We start from the raw sequence: 17,437 nt of genomic DNA, 5'->3' as shown, positions 1-17,437 counted from the left end.
CATCTTACCTCCACATCAATCTGGTTTCAGGAAACAACACAGCACAACCACTGCTTCACTGAAGGTTCTTAATGATGTTGAAGCACTGGATGCTAAGGATTACTGTGCTGCACTTTTCTTAGACCTGTCTAAAGCTTTTGACACTGTGGATCTTGTGTCATAAACTCTCAGAAATTGGTTTCTCAGAACACACTATTGGTTGGTTCTCTAACTATCTTTCAGACCGGAGGCAATGTGTTCAACATAATGGTACTTCCTCCAGTTATTTAACAGTCAACAATGGTGTACCACAAGGCTCAGTCTTAGGACCCACCCTCTTTACAATCTACATGCATAATGTAGGTAAAAACATCCCTAATGCATCCATACATTTCTATGCTGACGACACAGTTGTTTATTGTCGAGCTAAAACTGTTGCTAAGGCTTTCCAGCTTTTGAAATCTGCATTCAACATCATCCAGACTGATTTGTTTCGCCTCAAACTTGTCCTAAATGCCGACAAAACCAAAGGGATGCTTTTTTCAAATAGGAAGTTGGTCCCAGCAGTTCTTCCTCCGATTTTATCCTCAAATAGTGTCCCCATTGAGTTTGTTGATTCCTATAAATATTTGGGTATCTTGGTCGGCTCACATCTCTCTTTTAAGCTCCATGTGGAAAACTTGGTAAAGAAACTGAAAGTTAAACTGGGTTTCTTTTTCAGAAACAGATCCTGTCTAACCCTGAATGCTAGAAAACGCCTTGTATCTGTGACTTTCCTTCCCTCAATTGATTATGGTGATATTATTTACATGAACGCTCCTACAAGAACCTTGCAGATGTTGGATGCTGTCTATCATGGTGCACTAAGATTCATAACTGGCTGTGATTATCGTACCCACCACTGCACACTGTATTCACTGGTTAACTGGACATCATTAACTTCACGCACACTCTCTCACTGGTACATTTTCATCTTTAAATCACTTCTTGGTCTGTTGCCTTCATACATCTCCTCCTACATGTCTCTGCGTGAGTGCAGTTACGGAGTGCGCTCTCAGGACATTATTACATGCAGTGTTCCCTCAATGAGGACTGAACTAGGCAAAAGGGCCTTCTCCTACTCCGCTCCTGTTTCCTGGAATATCTTACAAAAAGATTTGAAGCTCTCGACCTTGACCTCTCTAAGTGTCTTTAAGAATCTGTTGGACACCTGGCAGGGACCAATGCTGACATGTTCCTGTTTTTAGTTTTCTGCATTTGTCTTGGAATCTAGTTGTTTTTTGTTTTGTTACCTTTTCCTTTTAGCCATCCTATTTGTAAAAAAAAAAAAAAAAAACTGTAGTATGCTTTTTTATAACTGTTTTGTTGTTGCTGTTGTCCATTGTTGTCATCTTTCTTTGTTGAAATCAGGTCTCTCTTGTAAATGAGTCCTCGAGGCTCAATGGGATTTATCTGTATAAATAAAGGTTGATTGATTGATCAGCATCTATAACATTTCTTAATGAAATGAGGATAACGAGTTACAACAACAAATAATTTCCCTTTGGGATTAATAAAGTATTTTTGAATTTGAATTTGAATTATGCGCCGCGGAACTAAAGTTCTGAAGCATGTTTCAGCACGGTGCTATTTATTGTTGCAGTCTTACATCACGTGTAACATGAGCAGCCTAGCAGGCAACGAACAAACCCTTTCATCTCGTTGCAGTCTCCTGTTCGGGAACATTATGGCTTTCTTGTTAAAAGACAAGTGGACAAATCCAAAGTTGTGTGTCAACGTTGTTTCACAGAGATTGGATCTGCAGCAGGCAACACATCTAACTTGTTAATGCACCTGAAACGACATCATCCGAAGGTGAACGTCTCGGCTTGATGCCAAGGCCGATAACAGCAGCATTTAAACAGCCTTTATCAGGTCATTCAGATTGGTCCAAAGCAATAAAATTAGCTGTAGGTGTTTTGAAAGCTATGGATCTACATTGTTGAATGCGCCGGCTTTAAGCATAAGATTAAAGTTCTTGAGCCCCGCTGCCTACAACATCCCATCACGTCATCACTTCAGCCAAAAAGTTGTACCAGCACTTTCTGAAAAAGCTAAAACTGATTGTCAACAAGCCTTGGAGCCCAGATTTAAAACTCTGACACATCAATGATAAGCAAGAGAATATTCAACCACCTCATATCAAAAATGATGACCGTGCAAGAAGAGGTATTGTTATATTATTATTATCTAATTAACTTTTTAAATTTAAAATTATAATCTTGTTAACTAATTTTTTTAAATCTCTTTGTGTGTGTGCAGTCTGAGGATGTCAACAAGCCCTGGAGCCCAGATTTAAAGCCCTGCCACATCGATGAGCGAGAGATTCAACCATCTCAGAACAGAAATAATGACCATGCAAGAAGAGGTAATGTTATTGTATTATTGTGATATAATTAACTTTTTAAATTTAAAATTATAATCTTATTAACTAAATTTTTAAAACTCTTTGTGTTTGCAGGATGTCATCGAGAGCTGAGCAGCTGAGTCTACATCTTCAGGGAAACGTTTTGTTTATTTTTATGCAAATGTATTTTTTACTTGGCACACTTTCAAAATAAACGTTTTGTAAGTCTTTATTTTGGCCTTTTTTGTACCGAAAATTAACTGAACCGAGCCCTCCTTGAAACTGAACCGAAATGTGATATATATATATATATATATATATATATATATATATATATATATATATCGTGCATGCTTATATTACTTTCTGTGAAATACTTATTTATACTAATTCATCCTGCTTGCACAGTTATATTCCACCATGTTGTTGTTTACCATTTTTCTTTTGGACCTTGTTAAATATTCTATTTCTTTATCACTTTTTGGTAATTTATTTTGTACTTTTATCGCATGCTTTTGTATTTCTTGAGTTTTTAGCGAGCCAAATCGGTTATTCTCATCCTGAACGTTTCATTGAATTGTTGACTCTGTGTTAACCTGCATATGACAAATAAACAACATAACATGTTCTGTCCATTTCAACTTGTGTTATGCTCCACTTTTTATGTTATGCTGATTTCAGCCTGTGTTTTATTATTTTCACATCTGTTCTGCTCATTTCAACATCTATTTTGCTCAATTTCTTACATTATGCCTATTTTAGCCTGTTTTGCATATTGTATCATGTGCTCTGCCCATTTCAGCTTGTAATTAGCTAATTCAAACCTATGTTCTACTTGTTATATCTTTACAATCTCAGCATTAGTTTTTTCATCAAATTTCAACTGTCAAACAGCACTAAGAATTAGCATTGTATTTGTTGCAGGAAATGCATTTTTGCAAGATATTGTTTATCATTTGTATCTTTTTTAGATGTATTATTTTCAGTGGGGAGTGCAGGTGTCAAATAACAGCTCTACAGTAGTGCTCTTGAAACAGGTTGAAGATTCCTGCGACTATTCTGTGAGAACCGTTTTCACACATTTAACAATTTTGAAAATTACCAACTTCAAGAGACAAACTGTGAGCCTCTGCAAATCATCCAACGAAACTGAATGTTTCCCGACATTTTGGAGGCTGTTTGCCAGCTAGTGCTGGAAGGATGAATGTGTGCAGACACTCACAGGTATGGCAGGTGGCTCCAGTGTAACCAGAGTCACCACAGTTGCAGCTGAATGTATCCCACGTCTGGGAGCACCGACCGCCATGCTCACAGTGGTTAGGAACACATCTGCCATAACATGAAGCAGCAGGTCAGTTATGTGAACTTTTGCAACCCACAACAGTTTCTGTAAGGCTCTAGAACTCTGTTTTAACTTGTTAGACATACCTGTCTATGATTGCACACATATCGAGGCTGACGTTCTCAAATGTTCCAAAGAAACCCTGTTCCACAGCTCGTAGGTCCACCAGTTGGTCATCGATGTGGATCATCTGCATGCAGCCTTGAAAAGACCGTTGCAGTGACCTGCTGTTTGTGGGCAGGAAATACCCTGTAGAGGAAGGAAATATTGCAACTACACTAGACACAAATACGAAGAACCCAGTAGGAACTAAACTCTTCTTTTGGAAGGAGTCTTTTCACAATGCTGTATAACTTGTAAGACATGCTAAAGGCAGAAACATAATTAGCTTCAGCTAAAGCTTTAGCTTGGATTTTATACCTGGATTATTGAGCATGGACTTTGTTGTTTTCAACCAGTTTGACAAGACTGACAACAAGGAAGAGGGCCAGCAATGGAGGAGGGGCGTACCAAAGAGACCATCTAATCACAAGCAGAACTGGTTTGTTCCACTTTGGAGTAAGCTGTTGGAGGAAGAATCAGTTTTGTTGTGCGTTTCCTTGACTGATGAAGCCTTCCGGATTGAAGGCGAAACGTTTCAGCACAAGAAAAGAAACTGTCCAGATGACATGACTGAAAAATTGTTGGATTTTATACCTGGATTATTGAGCATGGACTTTGTTATAATTAGCTTCACATTTATCAATTTGTCAATTTATTTGTCAAAGTAAGCCATCATTCATTCTGCAGCTGTATTTACTGTTTGATCACTTATATTCACCAAAATTGATAATAAATCTCACAAAATTGTACTTTCACTCAAAAAGTTTTAATATATATGACATTTTTGAATTTAATATGAAAATAATTCACTAGACCATTAAACTTGAGTCTGATTTAATAATATTAATTTTCTGGCTTTAGAACTGGAAGCCAGTGGTGCCCCTTCAAAATAAAATTACTCATAAAAATTAAACGATCTGCGGACTGTTAATCCTACACTGTCAACCTGGACTCTCTTCAGCCATATCTTAAGCAGTCTGGTAAAAATCTCGGGATGGTTTTAGACTCTGACTTCAAGTTTGACAAACAAATCAACTCTGTTCTGCAGAAAAGTTCTTCCAACTCAGACAGGTAGCTAAGCTCAAGCCAGTATTGTCCAGACCTGACCTTGCGGGGAGTTGGGAGGTTCTGTTATACATATGCACGTTAAAACATGTTAAATGTTTAATTCAGATTTTATTCACACAGACACCTTTTTTCAGCTGTGACAGGCTAAACATACCGGCAGCACTCTGTGCAATTAATTGGGTATTACATGACTGAATGGGAAGGGGGCACAGAGTTTTTTCTTTTTTTCTTTTTCATATGGACACGATGGACCACGCCTGCCCTTGGAGTCAAAAGAGAAGTTCAGGGTTTACAACTGATTAACATATTAGATAAGAACGCTTTCTTGCACTAGGACGCCTCCTACAATTATTAAATCATATATTTAGAGCTCAGCCGTAGACTAATGTTAGAAATTTTCATTATGTCATTGCACCACACCAGGGGGATGCTGAATTCCTGGGCAGATGTCCAGGGCTGGGTCAGGCGACCTGAGGCTGGCAGGTCACACACTAGCCGTCAGCTCTGGCATCTTATTTTGACCTGAGGCTGCCAGGTCACGCTATAGCCTGTAGGCATCTCCCGCCAACATATAAGAAGTAGTTCACATTCAACCAGAGGAAAGTGATTAATTGCTTGCTTATCTGGCAGTATTGAACTGGGAGTTTTTATGTGGGGGAACCCCTTCGGGGACCCCCGCCCAGGGGGAGTTGTTAAGGTATTTTTTAATCTAGACTGGTCCTATGGTTTTGATCTGCTCAGAGATGGAATTATAATGAAATTATGACCCGGTTCTGACTGTGTTAAACTGGGCCAGCAAACTCTAAACAGAGTCTCCCTGGGATTTCAATATCAGCCAAGGAATACAGTTTGATCTGCTTGCCACATCACATTGAAAGGCTTTGAAGCACAGTCTCATATTTTCCCAACACGTCAGTCCACATAAGATCACACTTAGTCACGCCCCCTAACACACGGATAGGTTGAGCTCCCCTTCTGCGAAGGCAGAATCTTAGGACCCTATAAATTAGTAATGACACGGGACTTCGAGGCTCTTCCGGGTCTGTGAACGCATCACAGTCCGGAGAGTCCAGCGCTGTAGATTGTAATCTTTTCCTGCCTTTTCTAATATAATTGATAAAACTTAATTGACGTTTCCTTGATTTATTGATTAGTATAGTTGCCACTTCTGAGGGAGGTTCGAGCCGGGGGTAAAGACGTGGGCTGGAGGGGGTTTCCAGTTCTGGTGGCCTGCAGCCAGCTCACGTCTTTAACAGTTGGTGCTGAGGACCTAGTCTCTCGACTGTAGAAGTGGTAGCTGCTTGGCTCGTATGGTTTTAATGGTGAAACAGTGGTAGGTGACCGAGTCTGAGCAGACTGAACAAGCCGGCTATTATCATCTCATAAGGTAAGCAGAAACCTGTTAAATTGAATTTCTGCGTGTCCCATAAGGACGGTCAGGCTGCTTTGTTTTCGGTCCGGTGCACGCAGTTTAGTGAGCTAAAAGGCAGTAGAACATTACAGTTTAATACGTGATTTTGAGTGTATTTATTGGACGTAACAATTTATATACGTAACATATTGTCGCCTGGGTGCGCGGGGAGCGAGCCGGAAGCGTTAGCAACGATGCTAACCGGAAGTGGTCCGCGAGCGTCATAAACAAGTGAAACGTTAATTTTTCTTTAAAATTTGTGCTTCGTTCAGTTGATTTAAATGTGCGTATATAAATTGTCGTTTATTTATTGAAGAAATACAGAGGATACGACATGGCTGACGGTTTAAAGCACCACGTAAAAATTGTGGCGTCATTTTTGCTGACGTTAGAATATTTACGAGAAAATGTACTTAGTCCGAAAGACATTCCGGGTGTAATTCCCCGTTGCTGTTTATTAGAAACGCGTTAAAACTTGGACATCTGGACAGCGTCAAGTGGTGTGTTCATGTGACAGTTCGAAGAAACTCTACAGGGTTTTGGGTGCCTGTGGGGAGAAATTGCTACCTCCTCGAAAAAAGTGATGACCTCAGGGTTCTGTTTATGAAAGTATACTTAGGTCTGTAGCAAAGAAATACAGACTGGCCAGCTGTGAATCCCCGAGCAACGTAACTGTTTTTTAATATATTTTAATATACATTTTTATTCTCGTCTATTTTCAGTCAGGGCTGCGCTAGCTGGAACGGCAGAATCTTTAAAGTACACCAATTTATAGAATGATCCCTAGAAAGAATCTAGAAGTAGAACGATCCCTAGAAAATATCTAGAAGAGGTACCTAAAATAAGAATACATGGATGGTTAAAATAGGGATAATTAGAAATCTTTAGAACAGGCAGAGAGGGACAGATAGAGATTATTTTCATGGTCAAAAGAGAGTACAACGTTTTATGCTGGACTGGAGTTTTGCAGATGAGGATATGGATTCATTAAAGTTGAGGGACAGATAGATTTTTAGAATAGGCAGTGAGGGAAATATGTTTTTTGTAAGTTGAGGGACAGACAAGAACTTAGTTAGGCAGGAATAGGGAAATATAACATTGTAAGTCATGTATATTTGTTGCATGATTGATGTTAGAATGTGAGTGTCTGCTGTATTAATGATAGTTTACGTTTGTTAATGTATGACTGCTATGGGTTACTTTACAGATATTGATAAGATTGAAAACTGCTAAATTTAGCAGTCATCACTAGAAGGTCACTTCATAACAGCAAATTGACACAGACTTATAAAAACCTAAGGTGGAAGAATTTCATCAAACATCAGGCATAAAATTGGTGATTTTTCAATATTAACATGATTTTATTTAAATAACTTTTAAAGACCAACAGGTACAGCTCAACCTAGGAGCCCAGACAGAAAACATAAATCTCCGCACTCAAGTTGATGTGAGTAGATAAACACACAAAGACCTTCTCTCTGAAGATAATGTGACAGGTCAAAGATGTTTTTCATTTACTACGGTAACATGTGTGGATTATTGTGTCGTTATGTCATATTTCTATAAAAGTTAAGTGTCCTTGACAGAGAACACTCTTTATATATTAGTTATTTAACAAAAGTATTAAACTTAAAAGACAAACAGTGATAAATCTAAGGTGTAGACTGAAAAACATTAAATAAAAATACACTGGTGGTATAAAACATTTCTTATGAGAGTCCCTTAAAGGCAGAAGGATGATTTAAGATGGGGAAAACAAGTCCATATTAGAGAAAACATTTGAAATGATTAATGGGGAGGAGAAATTATCTAACTTGATATGAATGTTATTTGAACAATCTAGTAAACAAAAAATAAATATATGAATGTTACGGTATAATGTTATGACAAATGAGATTGACATATCTACAAACCGGATTCCAAAAAAGTTGGGACACTAAACAAATTGTGAATAAAAACTGAATGCAATGATGTGGAGATGGCAAATGTCAATATTTTATTCGTAATATAACATAGATGACAGATCAAAAGTTTAATCTGAGTAAATGTAAAATTTTAATGGAAAAATATGTTGATTCAAAATTTCAGTGTCAACAAATCCCCAAAAAGTTGGGACAAGTAGCAATAAGTGGCTGGAAAAAGGAAATTGAGCATATAACGAACAGTTGGAAGACCAATTAACACTAATTAGGTCAATTGACAACATGATTGGGTATAAAAAGAGCTTCTCGGAGTGTCAGTGTCTCTCAGAAGCCAAGGTGGTAAGAGGATCACCAATTCCACCATTGTTGCGCAGAAAGATAGTGCAGCAATACCAGAATGGTGTTACCCAGTGTAAAATAGCAAAGACTTTTAAGTTATCATCATCAACTGTGCATAACATCATCAAAATATTCAGAAAATCTGGAACAATCGCTGTGCGTAAGGGTCAAGGCCGTAAAACTCTACTGGATGCTCGTGATCTCTGGGCCCTTAAACGTCACAGCACCTCAAACAGGAATGCCACTGTCAAGGAAATAACAGAATGGGCTCAGGAATACTTCCAGAAAGCATTGTCAGTGAACACAATCCACCGTGCCATATGCCGTTGCCAGCTGAAACTCTACAGTGCAAAGGGGAAGCCATTTCCTTGTGGTGTGACGTTGCACGTTCGTGGCGAGACGTATTGAGTCACTTCCTGTTTGTCTGCCGGTAGCTCGAGTGAATTGTTTGCTCGAGTCGTCTCTGTTTTCAATTAAATTCAATTAAATTCAAAAATACTTTATTAATCCCAAAGGGAAATTATTTGTTGTTGTAACTCGTGATCCTCATTTCATTAAGATATGTTATAGATGCTGATGGCTGTAGGCAGGAAGGATCTCTTGTAAAGATCCATCCCACAGTTGATCCTAAGAAACTGGTAGCACATGCTGTCCAATCCGTCCACCCAGACTTGGCTGGCCTCTCGGTTCCCCCAGGCTGTAGGACCGCCTGAATGGTGGGCAGAACTCCTCCCAGAGCGATGGCCACTCCTTCCAACAGTCTGCTGAGCTCCTCGTCGCTGCGGACATCCAACTGTAGGTGCCGAGGGACGATTCTGTCCTTCCGCTTTCATGAGCCGTGTTTCCTGCTAGTTCCAGGATCTCAGTGGTCAAGCACTCGAGCACAGCTGACAGGTAGATGTGAATGCGTCCAAAGAACATACTTTCAACTTATTTGAGATTTGGGGCTGTAGTTGAGATATTATTTGAGATTTTGAGATGTTAATCAGCTGCTGTTGGTTGTAGAAAACTGCCACGTTGCCATGGTTACGCATCATAACAAATGTCCAAAACTTAAAAAGTTTCAGTAAAAACCCCAGGCCGGCTGGGTGACGGTCCGGAGCAAGCGTAGTGCTAAGACTAAGCCCCCAGTTCACCACCGAGCTGTTCACGTTTCTAATCAATTTTCCTCGCTCAGTGACACACCCGCTGAGAAGCAGACCCTGGTTATTGGAAGCTCCACAGTCCGAAACGTGGCTTTAGGGACTCCAACGGCCATAGTCAAATGCATTCCGGGGGCCAGAGTGGGCGACATAGAATCTTATCTGAAACTGCTGACTAAGGCTAAGGCTAAATACAGTAAGATTGTTATTCACTTTGGCGGTAATGACACCCGGTTAAGCCAATCGGAGGTCACTAAAATTGATGTTGCTTCGGTGTGTGACTTTGCTAAAACCATGTCGGACTCCGTAGTTTTCTCTGGCCCCCTCCCCAACCTGACCAGCGATGACATGTTTAGCCGTATGTCGTCGTTTAACCGCTGGGTGTCCCGGTGGTGTTCTGATAACGACGTGGGCTACATAGATAACTGGAGTTCTTTCTGGGGAAAACCTGGGCTGATGCGAAGAGATGGCATCCATCCCACTTTGGACAGAGCCACTCTTCTTTCTAGAAATATGGCTGATTTTGTTTATCCCCCAAATTATTGACAACCCAGGGTCCAGTCCAGGAAGCAGAGTTGTAGTCCTCCACACCTTTCTGCTGCTTCTCCTCTGTTACCCACCCACACTCCCATTGAAACAATGTCAACTCGCCCACGGCTCAAATTAAATAAACCAAAAATCAACTCTAAAAATATAAACCATAAAAATATGATAAAAATAAACAGTTACTTTACCAGAGCAAAATCATAAAATCATTAAATGTGGATTATTGAACATCAGATCTCTTTCCTCTAAATCCCTGTTAGTTAATGATCTGATAACTGATCATCATATTGATTTATTCTGTCTGACAGAAACTTGGCTACAACAGGAGGATTTTGTTAGTATAAATGAATCCACTCCTGTTATTTATTTAAATGTTCATGTTCCTAGAACAACTGTCCGAGGTGGAGGAGTGGCTTCTATTTTTCAGTCAAGATTATTGATTAATGCCAAACCAGTTGTTAGTTATGATTCTTTTGAATCGCTGTCCCCTCCCTGGGCTGCCACCTTACCGTGGTGGAGGGGTTTGAGTGTCCCAATGATCCTAGGAGCTATGCTGTCAGGGGCTTTATGCCCCTAGTAAAGTCACCCATGGCAGACAGGTCCTAGGTGAGGGACCAGACAAAGTGCAGCCCAAAGACCCCGATGATGACACAAATAAATGGACCTAGTGTTCCCTTGCCCGGACGTGGGTCACTGGGGCCCCACTCTGGAGCCAGGCCTGGAGGTGGGGCATGCGGGCGAGCGCCTGGTGGCCGGGCTTTTACCCATGGAGCTCGGCCGGGCACAGCCCGAAGAGGAGACGTGGGTCCAACTTCCCATGGGCTCACCACCTGTGGGAGGGGCCAAAGGGGTCAGGTGCAATGTGGGATGGGTGGTGGCCGGGGGCGGGGACCCTGGCGGTCTGATCCTCGGCTACAGAAGCTGGCTATTGGGACGTGGAATGTCACCTCACTGGTGGGGAAGGAGCCAGAGCTGGTGTGTGAGGCTGAGAGGTTCTGGCTAGAAATAGTCGGACTCACCTCTACGCATGGCTCAGGCTCTGGAACCAGTTTCCTTGAGAGGGGCTGGACACTCTTTCACTATGGAGTTGCCCCTGGTGAGAGGCACAGAGCAGGCGTGGGCGTACTTATTGCCCCCCAACTTGGTGCCTGTGTATTGGGGTTCACCCCAGTGAATGAGAGAGTGGCCTCCCTCCGCCTACGTGTTGGGGGACGGGTTCTGACTGTCGTTTGTGCTTATGCACCAAACGGCAGTTCAGATTATCCACCCTTTCTGGAGTCCTTGGAGGGGGTACTGGAAAGTGCACCTTCTGGGGACTCCCTTGTTCTGCAGGGGGACTTCAATGCTCATGTGGGCAATGACAGTGAGACCTGGAGGGGTGTGGTTGGGAGGAACGGCCCCCCGATCTGAACCAGAGTGGTGTTCTGTTGTTGGACTTCTGTGCTCGTCATGGATTGTCAATAACGAACACCTTGTTCAAGCATAAGGGTGTCCATATGTGCTCGAGGGAAAAATGGAGCGTGAGATCAATAGGCGGATAAGTGCAGCGTCTGCAGTGAAGCGGCCGCTGTACAGGTCTGTCGTGGTGAAGAGAGAGCTGAGTCAAAAGGCGAAGCTCTCAATTTACCGATCGATCTACGTTCCCACCCTCATCTATGGTCACGAGCTTTGGGTTGTGACCGAAAGAATGAGATCTCATGTGTGTATTCATGTGGATGTTGAGAGTAATAGCTTAAGCATAGCCTTTAATAATTTAATAGACTCATTTGGTTTTACCCCAAACGTCCGCACATCTACTCATTTTTATCATCACACTCTTGATTTAGTTCTGACCTATGGTATAGAGATTAAGGACTTGGTAATAGTTCCTCAAAATCCTATTCTGTCCGACCATTTTTTAATAACATTTGAGTCTACATTAAATGACTACACAGTCACAGAGTAAATTTCATCTCAGCAGGTGCTTATCAGAAAATGCTGTAACCAAATTTAAACAATCTCTTCCATTAATGTTTTCTTCTGTCTTGCAGAGTAATGCATCAGAGAACAGTGATTTAGATCATCTAGATGATCATTTTACAACTTCAATGCAAACTTCACTTGATAAAATTGCTCCACTGAAAAAGAAAGTAATCAATCAGAGGAAACTGGCTCCTTGGTTCAATTCTGAGTTACGTACTTTAAAGCAGGCATCTAGAAACCAGGAGAGAAAATGGCGTTCTACTAATGTTGAAGAATTTTATTCAACTTGGAAAGATAGTCTGCTAACATATAAAAAAGTTCTCCGTAACGCTAGAACTTTACATTACTCATCTTTAATAGAGGAGAATAAAAATAACCCTAAGTTTCTGTTTAGCTAGACTAATTAAAAGTCCCATTTCTGTTGAACCATGTATCCCTACAACTATAAGTAGTGATGACTTCACGAGATTCTTTATAAATAAAATTATTTCAATTAGAGAGAAAATTCAAACCATCCTTCCTTCTACTATCTCTAGTCCCCTGTCAAATGAGGCAAGTTTAAAAATTTCACTAGAGCCTGATTTATGTTTGGACAGTTTTTGTCCTGTTGAGCTCTATGAATTGTCAAAAATAATAACCTCATCCAAACCATCACATGTCTGCTAGATCCCATCCCAAACAGACTGTTTAAAGAGGTATTTCCCCTAATTAATGTCCACATTTTGGATCTACTTAATTTGTCTTTAATGGATGGTTATGTACCACAGTGCTTTAAGGTTGCTGTAATTAAACCTTTACTTAAGAAGTCTGATCTTGATTCAGAAATTCTGGCCAACTATAGACCTATATCTAATCTAACTTTCATCTCAAAAAATCTAGAGAAAATAGTTGCAGGTCAGTTGCGTGAACATCTACAAAGAAATAATCTGTTTGAAGAGTTTCAGTCTGGGTTTAGAGCTTATCATAGCACAGAAACAGCACTAGTAAAAATAACTAATGATATTCTCATGGCCTCAGACAATGGACTTGTGTCTATACTGGTCCTGTTAGACCTCAGTGCTGCATTTGATACGGTTGATCACAATATTTTACTACAGAGGCTTGAATATGATATTGGGATTACAGGAACGGCTCTAAAATGGTTTAAATCATATTTATCTGATAGATTCCAGTTTGTAAATGTAAATAATAAATCTTCTTCATACGCCAAAGTTAGTCATGGAGTTCCTCAGGGCTCAGTGCTTGGGCCAATACTCTTTACTTTATATATGCTTCCATTAGGTAAAGTTATTAAACAGCATGGGATAAATTTCCCTTGTTATGCTGATGACACACAATTATATTTGTCCGTTAAACCCAATGAATCCAATCAGCTACTTAGACTACAAGCATGTCTTAAAGACATAAAAACCTGGATGACCCTTAATTTTCTCCTGTTGAAGACAGACAAAACAGGTTTTGGTTTTTGGACCTGAGCACCTTAGGAATGAATTTTTCAGTCTTTCTCCCTCCTTAGATGGCATTAATCTGTCCTCCTGCTCTAATGTTAAAAATCTTAATGTTTTTTTTTATCAGGACATGTCTTTTATCCCCCACATAAAAAAAACGTTACTAGAACTGCCTTCTTCCAACTGGGTAATGCTATAACTCAAGACAGAGAGGAGTAGCAATATTAATACATAAAAATGTGAACTTCACAATATTAGACACAGTTATAGACCCGCAAGGTAGATATATAATATTAAAATTAGCCATACTCAGTCAAAAATATTGTATTGTTAGCTTATATGGGCCAAATGTGGACGATGCTGCTTTTTTTCATGATCTCTTCTCTACTCTATCAAATCACATGGATTGCTCGCTGGTACTGGGAGGTGATCTTAACTTTGGTCTAGATAACAAAATAGACAGGCTGAATGCAGTAGGAGCTCAACGCAGTTGGCAATCCATAAATGTAGTTAAACAGTACATGAGTGATTATGGACTCTGTGATGCATGGCGGTCTCTTCACCCTAATAGTAAAGAGTATTCTTTCTTTTCACATGTGCATCACTCTTACTCTCGTCTGGATTATTTTATAATCAGCAACTCATTGCTGACCAACATTTCAGACACTAAGATACACCCTATTGCTGTCAGCGATCATGCACCAGTTACTTTAAATTTAGATAATAAGAAAGAAATCCCAAAAAGTATAAACTGGAGATTAAATACCTCACTGCTTATGGATGAAGAATTTATACAATACTTTAAAAATGAATGGACATCGTATTTAGAGTTTAATGACTTGCCAGGTACATCAGCGTGTACACTCTGGGAGGCTGGGAAAACAGTTATGAGAGGGAAAATAATATCCTACGCAACAAACAAAAAGAAAAAAGAAAATAAACGTATTGAGGAATTAGAGAAATCTATCAAATTATTAGAAAGTTTACAAGGAGAGGAAACACAGAAAAAAACTACGCAAGATAAAATTAGAACTAAATGAATGTATTGACAAAAAAAACAAATTCTTAGTACAAAGACTTCGCTTGGAACATTTTGAACACAGTAATAAATCAGGTAGCTTTTTAGCTAATCAACTCAAATTAAATAAAGAAAAAACGTCTATATATGGTATTAAAGACACAAATGGTAACATAACTTATGACGAGGAAAAAGTAAATAGTGTTTTTAGAGATTTCTATAAAACTCTATACACTCCACAAATAAATCCAACAGATGAAGATATTAATCAATTCTTGGAGAGAGTAATACTTCCAAAACTAGACAGTAGTCAATCTTCAGAACTAGACTCACCATTAACATCAGATGAGCTCCGTGAAGCCATTAAAAACATGCCTAATAAGAAATCTCCAGGCCCAGATGGATATCCAGCAGAATTTTATAAAGAGTTCTGGAACATCCTGGAACCAATATTTCACAGAATGCTACTTGAGTCTGAAGAAAATGGCAGATTTCCAACACATATGAATTCAGCCAACATTAGTTTACTATTAAAACCAGGCAAAGACCCAGTACTACCTACCAGTTATCGCCCCATCTCTCTTATTAATGTGGATGTTAAAATAATTAGTAAAGTCCTCTCTAAAAGATTAGAGAAAATAATTCCTCTCATTATTCATCCTGACCAAACTGGATTCATAAAAGGAAGACACTCGACCACAAACACACGCAGATTATATAATTTAATAGAGTATTCATATAGTAAAAATATTGAAACAGCTATTTTGTCTTTGGACGCAGAAAAAGCATTTGATAGGGTAAACTGGAAATTTTTATTTTCTACATTGAGTAAATTTGGTTTTGGGGACCATTTCATTAATTGGTTAAAAATATTATATAACTCACCAAGAGCATGTGTCAGGACAAATAATCAAATATCTTCAAGCTTCTGTTTACAGAGGGGGACCAGGCAGGGATGTCCACTTTCACCTGCACTATTTGCTATTTTTATTGAACCTTTAGCAGCAGCAATAAGACAAACTGCTGATATTAAAGGTATACTGTGTAGAAATATAGAACATAAAATTAGTCTTTATGCTGACGATGTTTTACTTTTTCTTCAGAACACAGAAAATTCAATATCTAATGTTATCGAATTAATAAACTCATTCTCAAAAGTTTCTGATTATTCTATAAATTGGTCAAAATCTACAGCTCTTCCAATAAACTGCGTGTTTAATACTTCTCTCAATGAACGACTACAATCAGGTAACATTACATACTTGGGCATTAATATTTCTCCTAGATTGGAAGACTTAATAAAATTGAATCATATCCCAATTTTAAAGAACATTGAAGATGGTCTTACTAGATGGAAATCTCTGCCCATATCACTTATGGGAAGAGTTGCCTCAGTAAAAATGATGGTCCTGCCGAGAATAAACTATTTATTCTCAATGATTCCAAATAAACCTTCAACTGAATGGTTTAAGTCACTGGACTCTTTGATATCTAAATTCCTTTGGAAAAACAAAACTCCACGTATTAGCTTAAAAGCATTACAGAAATCTAAAGATACCGGAGGATTAGAACTTCCCAACTTCTATCACTACTATTTAGCCAATAGGTTACAATATATCTCAAAGTGGTTAAATCCAAATACATTAGATGAAACTTGGATAGACATAGAACAAACTTTATGCAATAATATTAAGATTTCAGATCTACCGTTTATTAGCACAAATATAAAAAGACATGTTTGCTTTAAAAGCATCAGTATTAGCTCTTCTCTGACAGCATGGTGGGAGTATTTGAAAATGACAAAATCTTCACTACTCCCCTGTAGACATACACCCATCTGGAACAATCCTGACATCCTACAAGAAAATAATATGTTAAATTTCCCAGGTTGGAGAGTCAAGGGAATTGAACGTCTGGAACACATATATGAAGGTGTAGACTTTATTCCATTTAATAATTTAATAATACAATTTGACATTGAAAATAAATACTTCTTAGAATATCAACAAATTAAGTCTATCATAAAAAAGAAATTTAAGCTTAATAAAACTTTGTTAGAAACACCAATATGTGTGTTAGAGTTCCTTAATCTTAAATCCCCCAAATTATTATCTAAAATATACAAGAAATTGTCTAGAATCAATGACTCCATAATGTTACCTGTTGCAAAATGGGAGTCAGATTTATCAATCAATTTTGACCAAAACACCTGGTCTCAAATATGTTTAAGAACATTTAAAATGACTAGAATCTCCAACTTACAATTAATACAGTATAAAGTTCTTTATAGAGTACATTATACAGGTCAGCGAATGTTTAGGATGGGATTTACATCATCTAACAACTGCTCACAGTGCACAGGCAATATTCCTGATGATTATATCCATGCACTCTGGTTCTGCCCACCCGTTCAGAGGTTCTGGGTCCAGGTTTGTGAAGACTTGTCTAAATGTCTGAAATGTAATATTCCACTCTCTCCGTCTGTTTGCTTATTGGCTATCTTGGAAGATGTTACCCTGGAAAAAAATACATGTCGCATGATTTTCACTGCCTTATGCATCGCAAAGAAAACCATACTCCTGAATTGGAAAAATAAAAATAATCTTAGCATTAATCAGTATAAAAATTTTCTGTTAGATCATATTAGTCTTGAAACAGTATCTGCCGACACATTGGATCAATCTCTGTGGGCTCCTTTGATCGGCTCCGTTACATAGTGAGGGTGGGTAGTCTGGGATCTGACCTTGTGGGGCCTTGGGGTTGATGTGGAGG

The 17,437-nt window shown here is 39.0% G+C and overlaps 1 protein-coding gene across 1 annotated transcript in view; it reads right to left on the bottom strand.

Annotated features, from left to right (window-relative positions):
• LOC119414869 (contactin-associated protein-like 2) overlaps positions 1–17,437 on the bottom strand; it is a 391,521-nt gene that overhangs the window by 254,575 nt on the left and 119,509 nt on the right. Inside the window, exons 10-11 of the mRNA XM_037681990.1 lie at positions 3,794–3,956; positions 3,588–3,694 (exon numbers count right to left, since the gene is read on the bottom strand). Of these exons, the coding sequence (XP_037537918.1) occupies positions 3,588–3,694; positions 3,794–3,956 (270 nt within the window). The remainder of the gene's footprint in view (positions 1–3,587; positions 3,695–3,793; positions 3,957–17,437) is intronic.

This window comes from Nematolebias whitei, chromosome 9 (assembly GCF_014905685.2).
Source record: "Nematolebias whitei isolate Nwh7 chromosome 9, NemWhi1, whole genome shotgun sequence".
NCBI classification, from domain to species: Eukaryota; Metazoa; Chordata; class Actinopteri; order Cyprinodontiformes; family Rivulidae; genus Nematolebias; species Nematolebias whitei.
Note: the sequence above shows the minus strand (reverse complement) of the source record. Positions and strands in the feature narration are given on the sequence as shown.